Genomic DNA, 25,079 nt, shown 5'->3' on the forward strand with positions numbered 1-25,079 from the left:
CGCACAGCCAGCATGACTCGGCACTACGGGCTGCTGCCCCATACCGCCCCATAGCGCCCCATAGCGCCCCATAGCCGCCCCATAGCGCCCCATACCGCCCCATAGCCGCCTTATCTGCCCCGCGCCGTGCGGGGCTGCACAACGGCAGCGCTCAGCGCAAGGATGGCGGCCGGGCGGTGCCGGGGAACAGCCGGGGGAATGGCTGGAAGCGGCTTGCGGCAGGATGAGTCAGATGGATCGTAGCAAGAAATGGCTTTAACGCCGTAATAGAACCGAGCCGCTGCTATTAGGAGTCAGCAGGGAGGGAGAGGATGGGCTGCGTTTTGAGGGAGGATGGGATCGGCTGGTGGTTGCCATTGAGGTGAATGGGGTTTGTGTGGCTTCAGTCAGGCCTGTTCACAGAGCAGTGTGTGCTTGGTGCCGTGCAGCCGTGGCTTCAATCTCTGCCTTAACATAGCACAGCCGAGCTCTGTGCACTGAGGTGTCACTGCAGGGCAGGTACATGGAAGGGATCACACTGCACGGCCGGACAGTCCCAATGAACACCTCCATAACAAGCAGCCTGCCATGGCTCACAGCACCAGCACACAACGCAGCAGTGGCCTCACCATTTGTTGTGCTCATTTCTCGCATTTACACACATAATATACACTTGTACAGGCACCACGAGGCGCTTTGCCTTGTGTTCCTGCCTTGTCCTGCCCTGCAGCAGGCACGGCTGTAGCACAGCAGAGCCGACCCGTGCCCTGTGTGCAGCCATCACACACACACACACCGCTCTGCTCCCGTTGCGATCGCTGCCCGCTGGCGGCCGGAAGCGGAAGCGCAGAGCGGCGGCGTAGCCCGGTGGTTCGGCGGTGCGGGTGAGTGCGGTGCGGTGCGGTGCGGTGCGGTGCGGTGCCCCGGGCTGGATGCGGGGAGCCGGGCGGGGCCGGGGGCGCTTTGCGGTTGTAGCGATGCACAGACGTGTGCGCTCCTGTGTGTATCGTGCTGGCTGAAGGCTCGTCGCTTTGGGTCGGGGCGAGCTGTGACGGTGGGTGGGTGCAGATATGGGCGTAGTTTGCACGTCCCGTGTTACGGTGCATCCTCCTGGCCGGGCTGCACGCGTTGCTTTGATTCATTGTGAGCTTTACTCGGTCGTGTCAGTGTGGGAATAGGAGATAGGTGATGTTGAGCCACGTCTCACTTGTACCAGCTGAACCTTCTTAGTTTTTCTTGCATTTACTTGTATTTTCTCCCTTCGTAAAAGAGCCGTGCTGCCTTACAGCGAGCAGACTGACGGCAGCTCATGGACACTTTGCATCTCCTCATTAGGGGAAGAATCTCAGTGCAAACTATTAACGAGTGTTTCCTTGCATTCTTCCCGAGTCCGCAGCCGTGCTCTCATTGCAGTGTTAATGTACAACGATATTACATGAAGCGAGATGGTTCCACAGCGCACGCTGATGGTAGTTAGCAATTAAACACGTGCACCTTGTCTTCTGGGCGAAGTGCTGCGTTGAAGATGATTGCACAACGTGGCAATGTGGAGCACGTGCCTGGTGCTGTAGGGCAGCATGAATGCCAAAGCCCCCCAGGCCTTGGGTGCATTGCGTGATGTTAGAATCATGCAGGCAGCTTCATCCAGGTCAAGTGGACCCAGCTGTGCACAGCTGGCAACAACATGGCCCTGCAAATCTGCAGCACAGAAGGGAATGTTAGGATCCTATTCTGACCTTTCTACAGCCAAAATGGACGCACAGCAGCAGTCTGATGAGTGCCTTTATGCCACCATTCGGACTGAGTGTATCTCAGTGCAAATCCAGACTCATTTGTCCAACTGTTCTGCACCAGAAGGTGTTGGGCCTTTACACTCCCTTTAGGAAAGGCACTCAGACTCAGCAGAGTAGCATCTCAAATGCTATTTGTTGCAGTTAGCCCCATAAAGAAGGCAAATCCCTTCACCTGCTGGGCACCCTGTGTGGCACGGCATCAAGCAGCTGTCTATGACACATGCAATGTGCTGTGTAGGCCCATTGTGTTGGTCACTGGAGCTGTTATAGGATTCTCTTACAATAAACCTTGTACTGCCAGACAGAGTTTGGACACAGAGAAGATGCTCACATGAGAACTTCCTGCTCTGTTAGATAAAAGCAAGGACATGCAGGTGGCCTAATGACAGGTACCAAGTGGGAGCTGCCTGCACGCTGCTCTGTTCTGCTGAGCACGTCCTGCAGCTGTGAGATGTGTGCAGACATAAAGGCCATGCTGTGTGGGAGGGATGGTGCTGCTTGAGCCTGGAACTACTCAGGCTAACAATGCTGGGATCTCTGTATCAAAAAATATGGCTTGAGAAGCTGAAAATGCAACCTTTCTGTGTGAGTGCATCCATCAGTAGGTGCTTATCTGTAGGAAAAAGATGGTAGCAGCATTATGGAGAAGGCAGAGCTGTTTCGGAGCAGTATTCTGTGTGTAGGCTTTACTCTGAAGATCTACATTTCCCCTGCATAGTCAGCCATTTAGGCAGCATCGTGTTCTTCCGCTCTTGCTCTTGTCTATGTGTTTTTAAGTAAATAACATTCCTGAGTTTGGACACGGCTGAGCTTGAGAAGTAACTTCCTCATCTTCTGCTGCAGTCAGCTGGCTGCCTTTGGAGCTCATCCTGAATGTGGTTTGTTTTTAACAGTTCGGCCAGAAAGATAGATTGGGAGGATGTTGGGACACAGTATAAAAGCTTCCTCTCTGATAAAAGCTATGAGCAGATTACTGTCTGCAGCAGCTATAACGCCAGCAACAGGTAATGGAAGATCCTGCTGGGGCTGTATTGGATTTCACGTGGAAAATGCATGTGTGTCCTGGTGTTAAGCATGAGAGAAGCCCAAGCCCGAAGTGATGTTTATCTTGTGCTGTATTTCCACATTTTCCCTTTAGTAATAGAAGAATGCTGTTCCTCTATGAATCTGTGATAAATCAGTATTACTGTTACCTGCTGTGATAGCAATACTTGTTGTTCTATTGTCTGTCCTTGAACTGCATCTTAGGCAAGTTGAGTTCTTGTTGAATCACCAGCAGAGTCTACGTGCAGATGGATCCGCTGTATGGGAACAGGAGACCTTTCAGCTCTTTAAAAGATAACATCCCTTACCGCTTTAGCAAGGAGATGGAAAAGAACAGGACAACAAAGTCATTTTGGAGTTCAAAATGTACAAATACATAAAGACCTGCTGCTTTTTTGCACGTGGCTATTGATAAGTCCGAATCACGTCAAAGTATGTGTTTATCCCCAGCTGCAGCAGGTATCAGAGCTTGGTTCCTCAGTCAGCCAGTAGGGAGTTGGTAAGAGAAAGACTTTGTGCAGAAGTCCTAAAGCCTTGCTTCCTTCTGTGCTCACTGCTGATTTGGAAGGGAGAGATTGTATGTACTTACAGCTGTGCTCTGAGAAAGAGATAAAAGAATCAGAAGGAAGAGGAGGAGGAAGAGCCTTTCTTTCTAGTCTCTTTCATAGCTGTAAGGTTATAGATCTGCTTTGTACCACTAGAAGTTGTAAAACCTTGCTTCAGCTTTGTTCCAGTGTAATAACTAAAGCATTGTCAAGACCTGTGTGATTTTATTTATTTACCCTTGCACAGAAAAGGACATTTTATATAATCTACTGAATTGCTGCAAAAACTCAGTTTGCTCTTTTTTCTTCTTGAAGCAAAAATGTCTGCAGGATGTGACTTCGTTGCACTCTACAATGGGCAGAAGATCCCTCTCATAGGACTGGGAACCTGGAAAAGTGAACCTGGCCAAGTAAGTGGGAAACAAACCACACATGAATATCATGTGCTCTCACCTACTATTTGCATTCTGTACATCTCTTTTGAAGATCCTGGATCCTCCACTTGCATGGCTTTAGTCACAGGTCTACAGATGCATGACTGAGATGCATGACTGAGATGCATGTGAGAGGCTTTAAAACAACAGTAGCAGCAATAGCAGATCCCTTAAGACTCATTAAAGCAGACCTCAGGCAGTGGTGCTCTGGGAGGTGAATCCAGAAAGACATCAATTAGTGCCGTAGTTATAATATGGTGCCTGACTCTAATCCTCAGGCTGCCAGTCTGACCAGGCAACCCTCTGCTTGATCCGGTGACTCAGTTGAATGGATTATTTTGGGAGACAGAAGCTCTAGTTGTTGTAATAAATCTTATTCCCATGGTCTGCCTGTGTTTAGCAGCAGAACCCAGAACTAGTTTGGGTCACCTTGCTTTCAGGCTGTGATGGTGTTATTAGAGAGCCACTCTTTCTAAATTCAATTAAATGGCAAATGGCAGACTTGGAAACAATTCTGTGTTTTATTGCTGACTGTCTGTGGGTATGTTTGCATGCTGCGGACTGTGCCTCCTGTTGTAATACTTTCCCTTGTCTGTCTTTTCCTTTTTTTCTAATGTAGTTAAAAGATAAATTCCTGAGGGCAGACCTTGCCTTTCACAGCAGGTATATGAAGTGTCCAGCAGGAGTGTCTTCTTCTGTGGAGGATTTCTTAATTGGTATTCTTATTTTAATGCATTTTGGACTTTGTGCACCACTGCATGTCAGTAAACATGTATCTTGCTTATACTTCCATGTTAGCTTCATGATGGTTACAGGAGCAAGTCAGGTGAAACTGTGCTTGTGACAGGAATGTTCAGAAAGCTGCCTTGATATGACCCTTGTGCTGCTATTCTTTCTTGTAAGCTGGAAAACAAACTATACAAATTCCATCTATTCAGAGTCACCTCCTTATTGGGTTTCCTGCCCAAACAATTCTCAGGACGGTGGTCCTGTTTGGAATGGAAGCTGTACTGACATGGAGCCCAAGGCAGTGTGAGGGCTCCGTCAGCTCGCTAAATGAGGACAAGGGTGAATGTTCAGCTCTGTCACATCAGCTGCCAGCTGCATTACATTTATTAGTAAGCAGGAACATAGTGGATGAATTTCTGGAGGCCCAAGGTAGTTTTATGTGTGTTGTAGTAAAACAAATGCCTGAAACTAAACAAACAAAATATCAACGTGTTACTTCATGCACTAACTTGTCCTGAGGAAAGTGCGGTCTTACAGCCAAGAAAGATCCTGCTTGTTCATAATATAAGCCAATCTCAGGTAGATTTTGCCATCATTAGCAGCACTGCCAGCAGCTGAATCCAGCAAGGATTAACTGCAAGTTACCATTTGTGTGGTGGTCTGAGTTGCTTCCTTTACAGCAAACTATTTGGTCATGCTGCATCTGAATATCACATGGCCTGATGATCTGTTTTTACTTAAGCTGTCTGACTCAACCAATGGGAGAAAAATTAATTCAATAATTGCTCCTTCCACAGGCTGCACTAAAGCAAAGCTGGAAGGATCCTTTGGCTGTCATTACCATACAACACAAAATACCCTGAGGCATTTGAATCTCTAACTAATGCTGAGTCTTCCCCACCCCAGGAAATGCATGTACCTGCTTGAATGTAATGACAAGAATTCAAAAACTTCCTCTTGAAACAAAGTGCTCTTCTTACACTTGCATCCTTCTGTTAAGAGTTATTTGCCTCAAAGTAGTTCTTATCTGTGCATCTTGCTCTTGATTATTTGCCTTTTGTGTGTATCGGGACCTCTCGGTCCATGTGGGAATGTCTGAGTAGGCTGAGAATAGTTTACACAAGTGAAAATTGTGCCCAGATCCAAAGCGTAGTTAAATGGGTGGTCCTGGCTTTTCAATGCTAGATGAAAACGCTGGTATTGAAATATGGCCTCTGCTTTTATAACTGTCCAGAGGCATTTGGAATGCCTTACCCTGCTTTTCTGCAAGTGGTGCCATAAAGTTTTTTATGGCAAATTTAGTTCCTGCTCGGATTTATAAAATAAAAAAAAATACGTGATAGAGGAAATGAGAGATTAGTTCAGAAAAACCCCACGCTGGTTTCCCTTTCCTTTCTGCTATGCTTTTAAATGTAAAAATGGGGGGGGGGGGGGGGCACACCCCAAAATTAAACAGAGTGTTTATTCTTCTCCCCCTTGACTTCCGCCTTAATGCTATGGATATTCAGCTTTAAAAGCCTTCAGTCTGTCGCAGGTGATTTCAGAGTTCTTGTGACCTCCACTTCCCTGTGACCTTCTGAGAAATGTCTTGTCAAAGTGACTGTAAATACCATCCTGCTAGAGAAAGGAAGAGCTGATTTCACTGCTGTAATAGAAGTGCTTTGTCATTCTGGCTAAGGGCAACTAGTTTAAGTTCCACTTTTCCTCTCAAAATGCCAAAGAATGTAGTCAGAATATCCTGTGTCTGCTTTTAATGCAGTTCTTGACAGGAAAAGCAAATGAAAAGCACCAGCAGAAGAGAGATCTCTTTCACATTTCGTTCCTCCTTTTTTGGTAGCATCTGAAAGCAAGAGTCTTTACTTGGTGTTAATCATTTTGTTTGCTTTAAAACTGAAAATGCTGGTACTTGAGCTGAAAAAAAGCCACCAGGCTCTAGCCCTTGTTGACATGTTTTTAATATCTCTAAGATTAGGGCCCCATTGTATCAAACCTCAGACAAAGAGCAACTTAATCTCCTTCAGTCCCACCAGACAGGTCTGGGAAGAGCCCTGTATAGAAATCCCTGTGCAGAGGTGTGCTCTGACTGTAGCAGTTAAGAACAGAGAATATGTGCACACTGACCACTGGAAGTTAAATGGAATGGATTTTACTGAATGCTCTGTCTATTTAAAGGGAGATGGGGACACGAGTAATTTCTTCATGCTTACACAATCAGTTATTTACATTTTTCATTGAAAACCTCTATTCAAAAGCCACTTACACATCTGGAAGAGATGCCATTCTCTGTTTCCCTCTTTGGTTTCTAGCCTTGCTCCACATCTAATGCCAGCATGTGATTATATACAGTGTGCTTCATTAGAGCTTTCAGCAGGAGAAACACACACAAAGTGTGGTGCCTTTGTTCCAGCCATTCTGGTTATTGGCAGCACCTTCTTCATCACAAGTGTGTAAAGCAAAATGTGAAAGTGAGCATCAATAGATTCCTGAAGGCCATGGGTTAATAACCACAGTATAGTGAGTGCTGTTGCATAATCAGTGAGAACGAGACACAGAAGAAAAATGTGCCATAAAGTGGCCTTATCTTAGAAATTAAATAGTTGAACCAAACCCGAGCTCTGGAAGTTACGAAATTAGAAACCTGGCTTCCCTTTTACTAGGGGAGAGGTTGGACCTTTCAAGCTTGGCTGACATTGATTGATTGGCCAGTCAGTTTCACTCAGACTGCCTTGATGCATCTTCATTTGAAAATCGCTTCTTACAGCTCCTCTGACCTGTAACAAAAGTGTGCAACTATAGCTAAGAATGAATTTCCATTCTGTGCAGTGAGTTCTTCCATGCTCAGCCTGCATGCGGTCTGTTATCACGTTAATGCTTGCAGTGCCTGCTAGCACTTGGCTACAAGGGCTGGGCCGTAGGGCGCTCTTACCTACTCTGCTTGGATCCTCCTGAGCTTGTGTAGCTCTGTACTTTGGCAGTGCTCCTCATCAAGTCCTTAGCAATTCTGTTCAGTTGCGTTCCTTCCCACTGGCTGCATTTGACTAATCCCTTTGTGACTGCAGGTGAAAGAAGCAGTGAAACATGCCCTAAGTGTGGGTTATCGCCACATCGATTGTGCAGCAGCTTACAGCAATGAAACAGAGATCGGTGCTGCTTTCCAGGAATGCCTCGGGCCCAACAAGGTAAAAACACAAGAACCCCATGACTGTGTGTTGTATTGAAATTTACAGCTGTGACCTAAAAGAGCAGACTGTGAAGTTAATGTCTGTGACTTCTCCTTCTGGTCTGCCCCAGCTGTTTGTGATTAACCAGGGTAGGAATGAAAGGGCTTTTTCTCCACTGGAATCATCCTGGCTGCCAGGAGGCAGAATGATCACCTGGAATTCTTGCATGGAAGCTTAGAGAAAATGCCTTTAAAAGCTTTAATTCATACGTTCTGCGTGTTAACTGATTTATTTCTAAACTTAGATTATTTCCTTTATTCTAAAGCTATTTGGGGAATTGCTGCAGTTCCTTCTCAGCTCTCTCTGGTAAATTGCCCTCTCCTCCCTTTCTTAAAGGTTATTAAAAGGGAGGACCTGTTTGTAACATCAAAGCTGTGGAATACCAAGCACCACCCAGAAGATGTTGAGCCAGCACTAAGAAAAACACTGGCAGATTTGAAACTGGATTACCTGGATCTGTACCTGATGCACTGGCCCCATGCCTTTGAGTAAGTTCAGCCTGGGAAGGAAGCAGGATGCAGAAGCCCCAGTTTTATATTAGTGGTTGGTGTTATGTCCTAAGGAGCTTCTTTCTGAGCTGTGCCTTCCTTCCAGTATAAGCTGCCTGCAGGATGTTTTTATGGGAGGTTTACAGACCCCTCTCTACCTGAAACCAGTACATTCACTCATATTTGATGCATTCATTCACAGAAACTGTTGTTCCTATCTAATTATTCATATCTGAGTTGGCTGGGAATTTGTTGTACTTATCTTTGAAATGAAAACAAAGTACTTTGTAAAGAAGACAGCACTTTTCACCATTAGTCATTGACTGTGCTGGAACTGAGCACATGCAGAGTCATGGTGTCTGTATGAGAAGGAAATGAAAATGGCCCCGTGTCACTTGAACTGCAGCCATTCTAAGATTTGAGGAAATAGGGGAAATGAAATGCTAGTTGCGTGTATCCTACAGTCCTGCCAGAAGCAGTGGGCAGTGCTTTGTTTCCTTGTGGTCACAGAGACTGGGGGGTTTTGTTTTGGCTTTTTTTTCCTCTTTCTTTTCAGTAAAAAGAAGAGTAAAAAACCTCCTGCCCAGCTGTTTGCATGCACACTTCACTTACCAGGGGAAGCCCTGTCAGACTCAGAGCTTCAGCCTATTCTACACACTTTTTCCCCTTCTAGTCATATGAACTGGATTTTTCCAAGCACACAACATTACAACATTCAGGAAAGACTCTCCAGTCCTAAATGTGTCCCTCATTACAACAGAATGAGGAAGTGTTTTCAAGCAGGGCTGGTCTGGAGGAAGAAATGCTGTTAAAAATTCCCCCTGTTTTGAAATAGGTTTGTTTTACAGTTGTTTGGACAAAAAACATTTAAACACTGCTTCGATAATAACGTGGAACACAGATAATAATGTCTATTTAGGCGTTATTGTTTAAACCGATGCTGTGGTGGGAAATGTTGGCTGTCTTCATCATGGAATTAAAGAGAGAAATTTGCTCAGGTTCCAAACTACACATAAGCTTTGGTATTCTTGAGAGTGCTTTGAATCAAGTTTCTTTTAGTGAAGATCTAGTATTATAGAAATCACGTGCTTTGTGCATTTATACTTTGCCTTTCGTGCTGCAGACGAGGGGACAACCTCTTCCCAAAGAATCCTGATGGCACGATGCGTTACGATTACACCGACTACAAGGATACCTGGAAGGCTATGGAGAAGCTGGTTGAGAAAGGTCTTGTGAAAGCCATTGGGCTGTCAAACTTCAATAGTCGTCAGATTGATGATGTATTAAGTGTGGCTACTGTGAAACCAGCTGTGCTCCAGGTAAGATGAATAAAGGAGAGGAGGAGGAGTTGTACCGTCCTGGTTTTCCATGGGAGTGAGGACAACCAGTGCTGCCTGTTTAGCACAAGGAGTGCAGCTTCTGATGTACAGGGTCCTTCCAGACAGGTGATTTAAATGGGAAGAAGGCCTGTATCCATGTTTGTGGCCATTTACACCTATTTATCTTATACCTCTTCTGCAGAGGAGTTTGTTTCTTCCCTGTGAGGATCAATTTAGTCTACAGGAAAAGAACAAAAAAAGATTGAGGGACTAACTTAAATCCCTCCTATAGAGAGCTCCCCTGCTTGTCAGATGATAAATCCAGCACTCCAAGGTTAAGCAGTGTGTTTTACTACAATCTTAGGTTACTGTGCCATTTTCCATTTTCCTTGTACTTACAGCTTCATCAGGTTTTTCAGAACCTGCAGTGACCTCTTGTGATGCTCTCGATTCTGCTGAGCTTTTCACCCCGTTTCTTTAGAGCTTTGTGTTGACAATTTTCCGTTCTTTGTGGCTCATTTTAATAGGTGGAATGTCATCCTTACCTAGCCCAGAACGAGCTGATCGCTCACTGCCAGAAACGAGGGCTGGTTGTTACTGCCTACAGTCCCCTCGGTTCTCCTGATCGCATGTGGAAACACCCAGACGAGCCCGTGCTTCTAGAGGAACCTGGGATCAAAAAACTGGCAGAGAAATACAAGAAGTCACCTGCACAGATCATCCTCAGGTACAGAACATTGGAGAGATGGTGGCATCTGGGACCTGGCCTTAAATAAAGCAGAATACAAAAGCTCAAAGGCGTCTGCTTTAGGGTATGTGTTTTTTCCCTGTGAAGTGGGGAGTTAGAAAGTGCCAAAAGCAAACCCAGCTGCTGTTTGTTTTACATTTGCATGTGTGCAGCTGCTTGAACCTTACAGCCCTGCTACTGCATTTAAGGGAGCTCTAAGCAAGAGAGATTGTGGAAGGGCCTTACCTTCCTTCACAGTGAAGAACTGTTTGCTGCTTTGTGCTCAAGGAGCAGAAGCTGTACTGGGAAACAAGGTGGTTGAGTGGTATCCAGAATGTGGTGAACACTTTGTCAAGTAGCATTGGGTTTCCATCCTCATTCTTTTGTTTGGCTTTATATCTGAGCGGTGTCCAGAATGTGGTGGATGTGACTTTGTCAAATAGCATTGGGTTTCCATCCTCATTCTTTTGTTTGGCTTTATATCTAGCACAATCTTGGGCAGCAGCAGGTTACCCTGCCAGCCGAACATGTTGAAGGCTTTGTTCTCAAGTCACCAGACAAGCACTTGGGGTTTTCGTGGTTTTTTTATTGTATTTTTGGTGGTCATGTTAGAACTGATGTAAAACTGTTACATGCATTTTTCCTGTTTCCTGGGTGTGTGGCTCAACACCTGAAAATTGTTTGCTTGTTCAAAGGAATGGACATCTTCCTTTCATCACTTAGTCCGGTGGTCACTGTTCTGCTACATCCTAATACACTACAGTGCTGTGTTGGTCTTCTTAGGGGTATTCTGTTTGCAGAAAACATAAATGGCATCTCTGCTGCCACTGATCATTGTTGAACCAAAATACACGTCAGGATTCTTGGTCAGCACGCACACAAAATCTCTCTTCCCTCCCAACAGATGGCAAGTGCAGCGTAAAGTGGTCGCTATTCCCAAGAGCGTCACTCCTGCTCGCATTCTGCAGAACCTCCAGGTAAACTCATCTGAATCACCTCCTGTTGCCTGCTTGTTTCTAAGCTTGTTTCTGCTACTGTTACTCACATTAAACCTAAGTCTGAGATGCGATATGCTGCTAGAAACTGCAGAAAACTCCAACGAACGCTGCAGTTAGTCAAGGTTTAGACCTGAGTGGGAACAGAGCTCCTGTTCAGGAGGGAGCATTCAGAAGAACAGCCCCACTGTGGTTCATGTTTGTGGTAGAGAGCTCTGCAGTATGAGCGATGGCTTAGAATGGCAAGGCTACCAACACTTCCATTTTCAAGCTTTTGTTTCAGTGTTTCTGATAACATTTATTTACTTGCAACTTTATAAACCGAACACGAAGTAACGCTGTCAAAAGCCAGGGTTTTACAGGTGCAAAACTTCCATTGTTCAGAGCTGTGTGTAAATTCCTTCTGCTTGAAGCCAAAGTCAAAGCCTCTTAAGACACTGGGAACCTAACAACTTTTACTTGGGTTTTAACACGAGGATCTTGCAGCTCTAATATGGCCCGTAGGTTTTATGCTTTGAAAATGAAAAAAGAAATATTATGCAACTGCAGCTTAACTGACTGTGTGTCTGTTGTCTCTATGGTTTCTCACTGCCACCTGAAATGAAATGCTGAAGTAGTTCAATGCGTGCTGATACCTTCTGGGTTGCTGAGGAGTGGAATTTCACACTGCAGAAATTCATGACCCATGGGGATGTTTGTGGCTTCTAAAGGAAACAAAACCAAGAGGCAGAATTCAACAGAATTCAATGTGAAAAGTTATGGTTACATAACTAAGCTTCTTGCTTTTGTTCTTAGGTATTTGATTTCAGTCTCACAGAAGAGGAGTTGAGCCACATTGGAAACCTGAATAAAAACTGGCGTTACATCGTGCCAATGCTCACGGTAAATTCCTCCCATTTCTGACAGCTCTGGCTATGTGCATTTGGCCGCAGTGCTTCTGTAGTTTTCAATATCTGGTCAGAACTATGCAGTGGTTGGAGCACCACCTCTCCTTAGGGTGTCTAAGCTGAAATAACTTTTCAGAAGAAAAGCTTCTGAGAGCTTTCAGGGCCGTGCTTTTAACTGCAGGGCTACTTCAGCGTGTGTGGAAATATCAGTTCCCACATCCCTGCCATCAAAATTCTCCTTTGCTTATGGGTTGGGAGTTCGTACCAAACTGCCAGCTTAGCTGCTCATGTGTGAATGTGGTAGCGACAAACACACCTGCTGCTCACAGGATGTTTCTTTCAAGTTTTTTCCTACTCGTGCTGCAAACAAAGTTGTTTTGGTAACAGAAACATTGCCCGGCTCAGACAATGCATGTGCTTTTGTTACCTGGGAGATGTGATCAGATCAGTGACACACAGAGAAGAGATGAAATGCAGTTCAAAGTGCTACCCCATCCAGCTAGATAAAGGTGTGAGTATGAAGTGGCTGGGCTTCAAAGGTATTGCCATGCTGTTGGATAATAAGACAGGAAGAAGCGAGATGAGAAGTAAAACGTTAGGCTATAGCTGTAAGATCTCAAGCGGAACCTTTTGTCTCCAGCCCATCCCTTCTAGTCGTATCAGAAAGAATTCTCATCATCTGTGAATTAAAATGCCTGTCTAACCTCTCATGCCTGTCTCCTTTATGAATCTAATTTATAGTGTCTGGATTTCAAAGCGTGATGTGGCAGTGTCACAACTGATGAGACAGTTTTCCCTTGCTGGTACATAACCACAGGGTTTCATAGCTGTGCCACTCCTCTTCACCTTGTTGTTTTGCTCTAAGTCTGATGTGAATCTCTTATAGGCAGTTTAAGACGTTTGACGTTTTAACAGATCATTATCTGGATAGAGGCTGGAAATGGTTTAGCCATAGCTGGATGTATCAGCCTGACATCCAAACATTTGGAAACACAGGCTGAGAAATATACACGAGCAAAACTGAATGACTAGTGAGCCAGGACAGGAGGAGAGGTGATGACATACACACAGTGTGTCCTTTTCTGATAGCTACTGTTGATCTACAGTGTCTTCGCTGCTGATTTACTCCCCTTTGTCCTTCAGACTCCTGGGGTAGTCTGGAAACAGCTGTGTACAACGTTGCTTCTGCCAGCTGCTGTTTTGACACGCTGCTAACAAATATAGATACCTGCAGAGCTGAGTAGGGAAAACATGCAGGGGGAAGAAACGGGGCAGGAGGACGTGGGAGAGGGAGGAGATGGGAATTCTAGGACCTTGCAGTTGTTGGATCTCAGATGTGTATGAGAAAACATGAAGATAGTTTTGTCCATAGTTTTAAGTATTGCCTTAAGCAGACACTTTCATTTCACCTTAATTTTACTTTAAACCGAGCACCAGCCGAATATTAAACCGTACCATCCTAGTTTTGTGCTCTCGAGTGCCCCCAAGTGACAGTTTATACCCTGGTTCTTGTAAACGAGGGGTTCCAGTCGCTTTGAAACGTGGGATTTAATCTGAAAGCTCAGAGAGGGACTTGCTAGAGGATACTTGATCTGAAAGTACCTGTGATTGCCTCTGCCCCCATAACACTGAGTGATATCTGGCATCACAGCTGTATAAAAATCAATCACGTGTCTAACAAGACTTCTAACTTAGTATACTTAGTATATAGTGAGTATACTTAGTGCTTAGTATAAGTTTTAACTGAATGATGCTACTCACCTGTGGAGATGCATCTCCTTGCTGATGCTGCACATAAATTTTCTCAAATGTTACAAATTAGGAGCAAGGCTTTACCCCAACTCCTAGTAAATGGGGATTTTACAGTGGACTTAATGCACCCAGGAATGCAGTTTGTGTGTGAGCTGAGACTTCTGTGTGACTGTGTGCACAGAGCAGCATTTATTCCATGATGGCTACAAGGCAAAATGCTTAACTAGTCCTTATTTGCTTCTTCAGTCCTAAGAAGCTGGAAGGAAGATTCTTGCTGTAGGCTACAAACAGTATTTCTTTGTAGGAGCGCTAAGAGGACTTAGAAGTAGAGGGAACAACTCTTGGTTAAGCTCAAGAGCTCCCAGATGTTTGAGATATGAAGATTTACCAGTTGAAACCATTAGAATTTGAGAAAGAATGGATATTTATCTTTCTGACACGTGTCTGTCTTGCTTTACTTCACAGGTGAATGGAAAACCAGTACCGAGAGATGCCGGACACCCCCATTATCCCTTCAATGATCCCTATTAGCTACTAGAAATTGAGGTGTTAGAGTAACATGCTCCTCTATATACTTTTCCTACACAGTAATTAGTGCCATAATTTGTCAAACAACCACCATCCCCATCAATACAAAACCTCCCTTCCTGAGTCGGTTCTCTTGCAACGTGCTACATTTGATTGACCTTCTTTCTGGAGATCCTGTCGCTTCCATGGCAGAGTTTGTGGGATTTAAACTCTCTCCTCTTTTTCCTTCTGGTTTGTCTGTTGATTTGAGGAGAATAACGCGTGCCCTGGAGCCGGCCTTCGGGGCAGCCATCTCCATTACCTGCATGGGTAGCTCCAGCTCCATCCTTCCTCTCACAACAGCCCCAATAACTTTATATCGATCCTTACAGAAACCCACCCTACCTTTCCCACAGCGCCGTCCTGTCTCTGCACCGACGTCTGCTCTGAGTTGTTGGGGTTCGTTCCTGCCTGTACGGTTATAAAGAGAAATAAAGTGTCAGAGGAGCCCGTAGTGTCAGCGTGTCCCTTTGACGTGTGCCTGGACGGACATGAGCAGGGTCTGTATCTGCATTCCCACCTGCCCTATTGCTGTGTACAGTGTTGTTGTGCTGTGCTGTGTGCAGGGCTGTTGTGCCGCCGTTCTGTGGTGGCCGCTCTCTCCCTCACAGCCTACATTTCCCATCATGCCTTGCGGCGCTGCCCGCAGCGCCATTTCCCGCCGGATCGTTACTTCCGGTCTCTCCCCCCCTCCGCACTACACTTCCCAGCGCACCGCGCGGCCCGGCGGCGGCGACTCACCCCTGAGACTACAGTTCCCAGCAGCCCCCGCGCGGCGGCGCCCTAAGAGTCCCGCGGAGCGCGGCCGCGCGGCACGCTGGGAGCGGTAGTCTCTACACGTTGTGCGCGCGCCGCCAGGCGGGCCGGGGCGTGTCCTGGGGGTATCTGGGCGGTATATAGGCGGCCGGACGGGCCGGGGGCTGCACTCTGCCGCCACCGCCGCCCCTCGTTCCCGCGGGTTCCATGCAATCTGCGGCCGCTGCTCGCTGCGCTCAGCCCGCGTCGGCCGCCCGGGAGAGGTAGGGCGGGGCGGGGCGGGGAGGCCTGGGCGCGGCGAGGCGGGCGGCGAGGGGGAAGGAAAAGGGGAAAGGGGGAAGGGGAAATGGGAAAAGGGGGAAGGGGCCGCTTCGGCTCCGTGCGGGCGGGCACCCCGCGGCGGGGAGGGTCGTGGTGCCGGTGGTGCCGGCCGTCTTCATCCCGCCTTCCTCCCGCCGCCCCCCCTCCTGTGCTCCGTGCCGTGCCGCCCCGCTCCGCCGGGACCAGCTGGGCCCGCTCTGCTCGCGCGGAGCCACCACGTGACCGCTGCGCGGGGCTGCCATCTTTATTGGGGGCGGCCGACGCCGCCGGGCGGGGCGGGAGGGCGCGGTCACGTGACGCGGCGCCCTCAGCCCGTCAGGAGCCGCCGTGCGGTTTGGCGCCAACTGTGGGGGCGGGGCGGCGGGAAGGCGGGAAGCGCCCATTGTCTGCGCGGGGCGGCGCGCCGGGACAGCGGCACCTGCCGGCACCATCACGGCACGATACCGGCCCATTCCCGGCCCGGTTCCGGCCCAGCCGCGGCCGCCGGCGCCGCTCCGGGCTCGGCCCTGCCTTGTCCCCGCCTTGTCCCGTCCCGCTGACGGCTCGCCCTGCCCGCAGGATGGAACAGGACCCGGCCGCCCCCTCCACGTCCGCGGACAGCACGGCCAGGTGAGGCCCCGTTTGGGGCTGTGCTCGCGGCCCCGCCGAGCTCCGCGCCCCGCGTGGAGCGGCCCCTAATCACGGAGCTCTCATCGCTCCGCGTTCGGCTCCTTTTTGCAGCATGGACGTGGACGCGGAATCCAAGAAGCTGCTGGGGCTGGGACAGAAGCACCTGGTCATGGGGAACGTCCCGGCCGCCGTCAACGCGTTCCAGGAGGCTGCCAGCTTGTTGTAAGTGTGCCCAGCAGGGCTCATCGCACTGCTGTGTGCATGGGGAGGCTGAGCTCATCACAGTGCTGAGCTGAGCACGGCGTTTACAAGTGAGCTGAAGGTCAGGGCAGCATCCCGGTGTGTGCCGTGCTGTCATTCAGACCTTGAGGGAGGAAAGGGAATCTGATGCTTTTCTCCTCCTTGCACAGCTCTTCCATGTGAACAGAGCACAGCAGTGATGGGGTTGTGTTACTTGCTCAATGCTTGCTGGGCTCGGTCTGTTTCTGAGGGTGATACTTAATGGATTCTTAATTAATTTGCTTTGCTGGACGCTTCTGAGATCATCCAGCTCTACTCTATGTAAGCAAGGGGGGCTTTCATCTCTCCTTCACTGTGCTGAGTGAAACTGCTGCTTCCTGCCCAGGAGCTTCTGTCTGTAAAGCTCAGGTATCAAACACTCTGAATGCCGCACGGGCAACTAATGCTTTGTTACTTTTCCAGGGGTAAAAAGTACGGTGAGACGGCGGATGAGTGTGCAGAAGCTTTCTTTTATTACGGAAAATCGCTCCTGGAGTTGGCAAGGTACATTAATGGCTGCTTGTTTACTGTCCCTGTCCTTGAATGCACAGTGTGCTTCCTTCAGGGGGTTGGGCTGTAGCTGAGCAGTGACTGTAGGCTCCTTCCTGAAGTGACTGGTTTAAAGCTCCGTAACTGAGAATGAAAGATGGGGTTAGGAATGATGCTCTGGAAGAAAACAGCTGTGCTGCTTTGGGATCTGATAACATGCTGTGGTTTGTTCTCTGCTTTTTAAGCAGTGCTTCTTAATAGCAGTGCTCTTCTAGGAAGCAGTAAACAAATGATGTTTTCCTCCAGAAAAGTACGGACATAGTAAAACAGCTTCACCTTCTAAGCACCTGTTATGTGCTTTGCTGACACAACACTTGGGTACCCAGAGCCTGGCTGGGGCGGCAGGGCTTTGTCCCTTGGTGGGCAGGGTTATGTTGGTTGGAACGTGATGTGGTGGTGCAGCTTCCACAGTTAAAGCGATGTAGTTATGAGAGCCAAGTGATAATGATCTCTCGTTTCTTTTAGAATGGAAAATGGTGTGCTGGGAAATGCCTTAGAAGGGGTGCAGGTTGAAGAGGAAGGAGAAAAAGCTGAAGATAATTCCGCATTGCCAGCTGTTGATGGTATGTAAAGCTGTCGGCTGTGTCATAGAGGTACAAGTTAGACAAGAAAACTGGTCAAAGTTGGTGCTTTGGTGTCCTGGGTAGTCAGTATCATTCTGTTGGAACTTCTGCAGCCAAAATGGACTTTTTTGTTGTTCTTATCTTGCCTAAAGATGAAAAAAAAACCCACTCCTGCAGTGAACTTATTGCTTAAGCATGTGCCAGGGTCACCAGATGTCTTGTGTTCTAAAACGCTGCATTCAAGCTTGCTTTCTTAAGCTTTAGGGTCAACTTGAACTGCTTTGTAACCTTGTAGCAGTACAGTGTGTGTAGCAGGACAGGTCAGTATTGAAAAAGTCCAGGAACGATACTTGCTTTGTACTGGGCAGCTGGAGATAATGCAGGAATTCCTGTAATCCAGACCATTAAAACACTGGCATCTCTTGCTTAGCTGCGACTAAACTCGCTAGCGCAAACTGCACACACTGCTTGAGCAGCTGCTTGCAATAATGCGGTCTGGGAAAGGGGTTTGCTTAGTTTGAGTTACGTTGGTTGCATCCAAATTCCTTGTGTTCTGAAAAAAAAAGAGCTTTTAGGAATGGAATGCCATCTAACCTAATGAGAAACCAACACTGGAGGGTCGGAGGGTGGTGTTATCATTGCCCGTTAATGTCTTTATCACTAAACTCGAAGAAATGTTTATGCTTCCTCAATCATGTAGAAGAAGCAAGGGAGGAGTTAAGAGAACAGGTATATAATGCCATGGGGGAAGAAGAAGAGGTGAAGAAGTCTCCAGTGCTAACTGAGAAGGAAATCAAAGGAGAGGATGTTGAAATGGAAGATGTTACAGAAGAAAAGCCAAAAGAAGAAACAGTTACAGATGTGGAGGTAAAGCTTGAAGGGTCTGCAGAGAAGACAGAGACTTCTGTGGAGAAAGTAAATTCGGAAGAGCACGACCAGCAGACAGCTGTGGAAAAGAATGCAGAAGCAGCAGTTGTGGAAGAGGAGGCAGTGGAGAAAGAGCAGGACACAAAGCATGAAGAAGCAGAGGCAACCGAGGGCAGGAACAGCACAAAGGAGGTGTTGGATGAGCAGGTGAAGGCAGCTGTGGAAGAGAACGAAGCTGCAGAAGCACCGGCAGAAAAGAAAGGAGGGGCAGGAGAGCAGACAGCAGGAACAACGGAAACTGAGACAGCTGTGGAAAAGGGAGAGTCTGTAGAAGGGCAGGCAGAGGAGAAGGCAGTGTCACAAGAAGGGACAGCAGAAGGGCAGGCAGCAGCCGTGGCAGAGCAGAAAGAAGCTGCGGAAGAACAAGCAGAAGCAGTTGAAAAGAAGGTGGAGGAGAAGGAGTCAGTGGAGACAGCTCCAGAACAGAAACCAGATGAATCCAAAGAGGTGGATTCCTCAAAAGAACCAGTGTCTGCAGTGGGTGAAGATCCAGCTAATGATACAGGAGAAAAGACTGAAGTGGCTGCTAAGGTAGAGAAAGAGGAAAAGAAAGATGACCAGATGGAAGAGAGTGAAGGTGCTAAGGTAGAAAAAGAAGAGAAAGATGACCAGATGGAAGAGGGAGAAGGTAACAGTGAGGAGAAAAGTACTTGTGGGTGGCTGACTTGCTGGATTTGGCTAACAGTGGGTAAAGTGTTCCATTCAGGATTTTCTGTTTGCCTTAAAATGAGGAAAAATGGGGTTTAGAAGGATTTTACATCCAAGTAACTGGCTTCAGTAAAGTTTCAAGAACTAGAGAATAGTCTCAGTTTCTTTAGACTAACGCTTAACTAACTGCAAAGCAAATCTTTAAAGCAAACTTACAGCCCTGTGAAATGCGTAAGTAAAGGCTCAGCTGGTGGAGAATACTGAATGGATGTTCACTTGCATGCATTTGGGTTTAACGCACTAACCTTCAAATAACTTAAATCACGAGTTGCCTCTGGTTATAACTGTACTTTAAAACAGTGGTGCAGAAAAATAAGAACTGCTGAATTTATAATAAAGTGATAAATTAGCTTTCCAGAAGGCAGGGAGTAATTTTCTGTTTGAGTCTTCCTAGCAGTAATCAAAAGTGAGAATTTGGCTGATGAATGCAGGCTTATTGCTTCCATCTAGCGCAGTTTTGGAGCTCCCTGCTTTTTCTGCCATTCTGCTTCCCTGCTTCATTATGGCTTTTTGCAAGGTTACGTTAAAGTCGCCTGGTAAAACCTATGTGCTTTGCTGTAGTTGTATGTGCATGGCCTTAGTAGGCTGTGGATTTCTGCTGGACAAGTTCATCAATATTCTGCTAATAGAAACTTGGCTTGTCAGTAGCTCAGCTGCACAGGAAGAGCCTTGTTGAGGAGAGGCAAGTCTTCAGATCAAATAGTTCTGGATACTGGGAGGACTTGTACTGCTCAGCACAGTGAGCACAGTAATGAAGCAGCTGCCTGGGAAGGTGTCTGACCAGAGTGTGACTGAACATAAACTGAGAACAGTTACCCACTCTTCTTTATCCTATGAAGGACTGCTTATGTACATGCTGCTTTCTTTTGCTCAGACTCTTGTTGTTATGAGGACACCCTTGAACATCTTAATCTGGTGCACTGACAGCAGCTGTTCTGTTTTAGATTTGATCAGGCTGTCCATATACTTAATTATTTTGGTGCTCTTTGGCTGGTGTTGGCAGTCGGACTGAGCAGCTCATGGGTTTTCTAGTCACCACAACAAGCTCCTGTTGTCCTAGAATTAGTCAGTGGTCACAGTCTGAGTTGGTTGACTTGAAGCTGAAGTCACAGTAATTAGGAGTTGTTAAAGTAATCAGATTCCTTACCTGCACACCTCAAAAATCTACCAGTAGAGCAGATGATGCAAAACTTGCACAATATCACAAGTCAAATAGCACTGTATGACAGCAGGTTCATTGGTAATGTTGTGAATATCTGAAGTGAGGAACTCAAATTCAGGAGCAGTCTTATCTGTATGCAGCTTGCTAGTTATCTTGCTGAAAATGCTTGTTATCTGTAGCATGGAGTTCCAACAACTGACCAGTGCCTCTATGGCTGCTTGGGATTCCACGTGTTCAGTGGGGATTCACAGTGTGTTAGTGGGAACAATTCTAGCTAAGTTTCCATGCTGCCATTATGAAGTTACATTTTAAAATGTAAACTGAGGTTGCCTGGAACTACCTTAGTTTACAGTGCCTGATGTTTTCAGCAAGATGGCTGCTGCTGTGAGTAATTTTACCTGTGCTCTCCTTAATCACACTTCTAACCTCTCACTGGAAGGGTAAGGGCTGGGTCAAATATTCTGCCTGGCTCCATGTGATGCGACACAGTAACGAGCATTCTCATTCATCTTGCTTTCCTCACAGAAACAGAAGAATCTGAAGAGGAAGACAAAGAAAATGATAAAGCTGAAGATGATAAGGAGAATGAATTGGCAGTGGAAGACAAGGTTAGGTTGCTGAGCTCTGATGTTGGTGCTATTGAATGCAAGGTCTGTCTAAATGTCACATGAATATCTTTAAGCTTTTGAAAGTTCACTTGTATTTTGTTTATTCCTGTACAGGAAGTTAGTTCTGTGCAGTGAAACCAATGTTGCCTAATGGAGGGGCATCAGTGCCTTATAGGCATACATGTTCTTCCTTCGAGTAGCAAAGCATTCATCCCTTGGTCAAAATGTACTCCTTGGGAACGCTGTTTAAAAGCATAAGGTTGTTTAATGTGACAGGTATCCAAATGGCTTCATATTTTATGCATTTCTGGTTTTACAGGAAAGTGAGGAGGAGGAAATTGGCAATCTTGAGCTGGCCTGGGACATGCTGGAGTTGGCCAAAGTCATCTATAAGAGGTAAAATCTGAGGCTGTGATTTGAATGTTTGCTAGAGAAGCTCCCTGAGTTGGGAGGTGGTGGAGGCATAACGCTGTGTATTTCAAAGACTTGAAAACAGCTTTTTTTCCCCCTTGATTTAGGCAAGAAACAAAAGAAGCTCAGCTTCACGCAGCTCAGGCTCATCTAAAGCTAGGAGAAGTTAGCATTGAATCTGGTAAGTAGTGCTAATTGTTGTGTATGAACTGCTAAGTTAAGTCTTGCCATGTTTTATTTCATACTAAAAAATGAATAGAGGTGATTTAAGGCTGAAAAGGTTGGGGAGGGGTTGAAAATCAAAACAAGTTTGTCTAATTATATAACAGTACAACCATAGGATAAACTTCTTAATGGAGGAACCAATGAAGTTCCTTAAAAAGGCTGAACCCCTCCCAAGAGCAGCAAAAGAAAGCTTTGTGTTAGAACTGGTGTACTGTCAGTTTAGAGCAGGACACAGAGTTGTTTCATAGAGATTTGATTAGCTTCAGAAATTGGGAAAGCATCCTTAGGTTACAGTGTTGTAAATACACAAAGCCCTCTTGAGAGGAGGAGGGGAAGTGGACCCGGAGCAGTGTTGGGCTGTGAGTGCTGACCCTTGATGACAGGAAAGCATCCTGTTACTGAGCTCAATCTGTATCAGTAATAGTTCTGTTTTCAGACTATGTAAGATGGAATATGTAAAATGTGTTATTTGTAAAGACCTTATGGCTGGCTTCTACAGAGAACTACGTGCAAGCTATAGAGGAGTTTCAAGCCTGTCTGGCCCTGCAGCAGAAATACCTGGAAGCTCATGACCGCCTGCTGGCTGAAAGCCACTACCAGCTGGCACTGGCCTACCACTACAACAGCCAGTTTGATGAGGCAGTTCTGCAGTTTGGTAAATCCATGGAAGTCATTGACAAGAGAATGGGTAAGCAGAGCACTAAAATTGCCTCGCTAACTCAATAGCTGTCGTGGATCAACACTAACTTTATATTGCCCCAAGACCAGTTTGCAATGCAAATGTTTGCTAACAGCCTGTACTGACATCAGAGTTGTCAAAACAGCATCTGTTGGTGGGCGCTTGCCTCTGTGGTGTTTGTAATGAGGCAGCTACTTTGCCTTGAGGCTTTTTTTTGCCACGATAACTTTGTCATTCTAGCAATGCTCACTGAACGAATAAAGAAGGCGGAAAGCGGGTCCCCTGAAGATGAGAAGGAGATTGAAGAACTGAAGGGACTTCTCCCTGAAATCAAAGAAAAAATAGAGGATTCAAAGGAGTCTCAAAAGAGTGCAAGGGTAGCTGAGCTGGCATTGAAGGCAACTCTGGTTAGTGCATCCTGCATTTTCCTTTGACCCAAACATTTGTTGTGAGGCTTGAAGTAAACCAGTAATGGGAGAAGCTCAGACTTCATAAAGAGCAGAAAGTTAACTTAGGCAGTTAAAATCTAAGGGTTAATAGCGGGTATACTGAAATTAACTGTTCCAACCTGAACTTGAATTTGTTAAGCTTCTGAGCACTAAGTCAAATGAGAGACTTAAGAGAGTGTTACATCACCACATGAGCTTTTCTTCTGTCTCTCCTATATGTAAGCGTAGAAGCAGAATGCAGTAAGACACGGTTGGATTTTCTGCCTCTTCCTAAACTGTGTATTGGCCTTTTGTGAATAGATGACTGTGCTCATTAACTATTTCTTCTGCTTTTCTAGGTTGGAACTACATCTGGTTTTGCACAAAGCGAAGGCAGCGGCTCTGTTTCTACAGTAAGTTGGACAGAGAAAGTTGTTGAGAAAATTCGTGTCTGCTTTAAGGATTATGGTTTGCTGTTATTGACACGTCAGTGTTTGTTTCTTAATAGATTCCAGTAAGAAAAGCAGCTGATGGAGCATCTCAGTGTGTTACAGACATCTCTCACCTGGTCAGGAAAAAGGTGAGTCCAGCAGTCACTAACAGAATAAACAGTTTGTCAGAGTATTGTTGTTTTACCCTCTACTGTTGGATTTCTTGGCGTAGAGCTTTTTCTATGATGCCTGGAAGAACACTTAAAAATAGTAACAGAAATAGTGTGTTAAAACTCCTTTCCACTGGGAGGTAATGAGTCTGGGAACCATCCAGCCTCCAGATGTGTTGGTGATGGTTCAGCACCGTGCCTGACCCACACTGATGCAGCTGCAGGGCTGGTTTGTTTGCCTTCTGGGAGATGTTCCCTGAGCAAATGCCCTGCTCTCTTGAGAATCTGCAGGAGGAGCAGGGCAGCCTAGAGATATTCAGAAATAACAATGAAAACAACCAGGCTGTGTTGGGTTCCCTTCTTTCCAAGTGGAAATGGAGAATCAGACTTGAAAAACAGCAAAGCCAGTTCTAGTGTGTAGCCATGCTAAGCTTGTCTCACTAAGAGAATGGGATATATTGGACATAAGGTTCCTTTAAAGGTATTGTTTTTTTCTAGAATTGCTCATATTGCTAATCATCCTGTATGGAATCTTAGTTTTTATATTACATCTGTTATGGCACAGCCTGCCCTGTGTTATGCTGGCTGCTTTGAGTTCAAGTTTGTTAGTAGCAGCTTTGATCTGCTTCACATAGATGACTGTAAATACCATCTATTCACCTAGATGGTATTACTTAGCTCAACAGTAACCCATTCCCCTGCCAAACTGTAAGGATAACTCAGCACAGTAGTTACTGGCAGTTGCCTAATCTTTCTGGTTATACTTTGACTGAGATGTTTGTGCTTAAGAGCTTTGGTTAAATCCTAACACTTTTAAGTTCTTGAACCTGGCAAGTAGAGCTTAAATAAGTAATGTACAATGACATCTAGATGCTGACTTTCTAAAAATACTTGGAACTGCTATTTCTACTTAGTGAAGACTAAACAATTTTGTCTTCAGAGGAAACCAGAGGAGGAGACCCACCAGGGAGACAATGAAGCTAAGAAATCTAAAGCAGAACCGGCTGTCAATGGTGGTGGTGGTGATGCTGCCCCCAGTGGAAATGAGGTTGCAGAAAAAATGGAAGAGGAGGTGGGCAGTTGAGTCAGGACTCTGTGCATATGCATTTATGTATATTTTTCCTTCCCCGTCTGTTCAAGGCATGGTTTTGTGTGTTGTTCACATACTGGCTTTGTTACCTGTTGGCCTTCACAGGCTTCCCACAAGATGGGGAATATTCCTGAGCTGCCAGGCTGCATATTGTATTGAGATGTTGTATTGAAGTGTCTGATGCTGAGTGAGCTGGGGAGATTCCAGCTGTGACCCCCACAGCCAAAGTGGGGGGACAGAAATATATGCTGGGCTGTGCATGTCTGAGTTGGGTTGAACAACAGCACAAAGCCCTTCTCCAGAGCATTTCTGTAATAGGATGCTTAAAGGTTTTAAAGTTCTTAACCTGGCCTACGTTTGTTACTGTTTCAGAGTAGTTCTGGGCTCCAGAGATGAGCAAAGCATGCATGGTTATGTCTTGAAATGAGAGAAACTGCTGCATGAGTTGATGCTGTAGCGCAGGGCTTGGTTTTATAAACATCAAATACTTCTCTTTTCTTCTAGACAGAGAAAAGGCCACAAGCAGAACCAGGGGCTGCAGTTGAAAGCACAGTATGATAATTCTTTAGCTTTGGACACTCATCTCCTTCAAAGGAAAATGGTTTTGTATATAGTGTATTTTTTCACTTTTTGGCAACTTTTGTATGACTTCAATAAAGATTGTAAGCAAACATTCCTTGTTC

At 46.2% G+C, this 25,079-nt stretch overlaps 2 protein-coding genes and 1 long non-coding RNA gene across 11 annotated transcripts; 2 read left to right on the plus strand and 1 right to left on the minus strand.

Annotated features, from left to right (window-relative positions):
- The first annotated feature begins 827 nt into the window (after window positions 1–827).
- On the plus strand, window positions 828–14,934 carry AKR1A1 (aldo-keto reductase family 1 member A1). Of its 3 annotated transcripts, XM_015870141.3 has the most exons (10): window positions 828–863; window positions 2,666–2,776; window positions 3,677–3,771; window positions 7,584–7,703; window positions 8,082–8,233; window positions 9,357–9,552; window positions 10,080–10,279; window positions 11,184–11,256; window positions 12,070–12,156; window positions 14,379–14,934. In XM_015870141.3, the coding sequence occupies exons 2-10, from the start codon at window positions 2,692–2,694 to the stop codon at window positions 14,442–14,444; spliced, it is 1,074 nt and encodes a 357-aa protein (XP_015725627.2). In that variant the 5' UTR covers window positions 828–863; window positions 2,666–2,691; the 3' UTR covers window positions 14,445–14,934. The 3 variants fall into 3 exon arrangements, with proteins under 3 accessions (XP_015725627.2, XP_015725628.2, XP_085367737.1); XM_015870142.3 differs by lacking the exon at window positions 2,666–2,776; XM_085511611.1 differs by lacking the exons at window positions 828–863; window positions 2,666–2,776; window positions 3,677–3,771 and adding an exon at window positions 4,420–4,511.
- On the minus strand, window positions 10,845–12,713 carry LOC146759053 (uncharacterized). Its single transcript, XR_014932823.1, has 2 exons — window positions 12,589–12,713; window positions 10,845–11,978 (listed from the first exon to the last, which is right to left on the minus strand). It is a non-coding gene; the product is annotated as an uncharacterized LOC146759053 (long non-coding RNA).
- A 406-nt stretch (window positions 14,935–15,340) lies between the features above and the next one.
- Window positions 15,341–25,067, plus strand: NASP (nuclear autoantigenic sperm protein). Of its 7 annotated transcripts, XM_015870284.3 has the most exons (15): window positions 15,341–15,499; window positions 16,116–16,166; window positions 16,278–16,388; window positions 16,869–16,949; window positions 17,460–17,557; window positions 18,258–19,112; window positions 20,880–20,962; window positions 21,282–21,358; window positions 21,481–21,554; window positions 22,098–22,286; window positions 22,518–22,684; window positions 23,065–23,118; window positions 23,214–23,285; window positions 24,247–24,378; window positions 24,901–25,067. In XM_015870284.3, exons 1-15 carry the CDS (start codon window positions 15,444–15,446, stop codon window positions 24,952–24,954), a joined length of 2,154 nt encoding a protein of 717 aa, XP_015725770.2. In that variant the 5' UTR covers window positions 15,341–15,443; the 3' UTR covers window positions 24,955–25,067. The 7 variants fall into 7 exon arrangements, with proteins under 7 accessions (XP_015725770.2, XP_032302277.2, XP_085367715.1 ...); XM_032446386.2 differs by lacking the exon at window positions 24,247–24,378; XM_085511589.1 differs by lacking the exon at window positions 18,258–19,112.
- The last annotated feature ends 12 nt before the right edge of the window (window positions 25,068–25,079 follow it).

This window comes from Coturnix japonica, chromosome 11, assembly GCF_054131305.1.
Source record: "Coturnix japonica strain WE chromosome 11, WE-NBRP24, whole genome shotgun sequence".
In the NCBI taxonomy this organism is placed as follows: domain Eukaryota; kingdom Metazoa; phylum Chordata; class Aves; order Galliformes; family Phasianidae; genus Coturnix; species Coturnix japonica.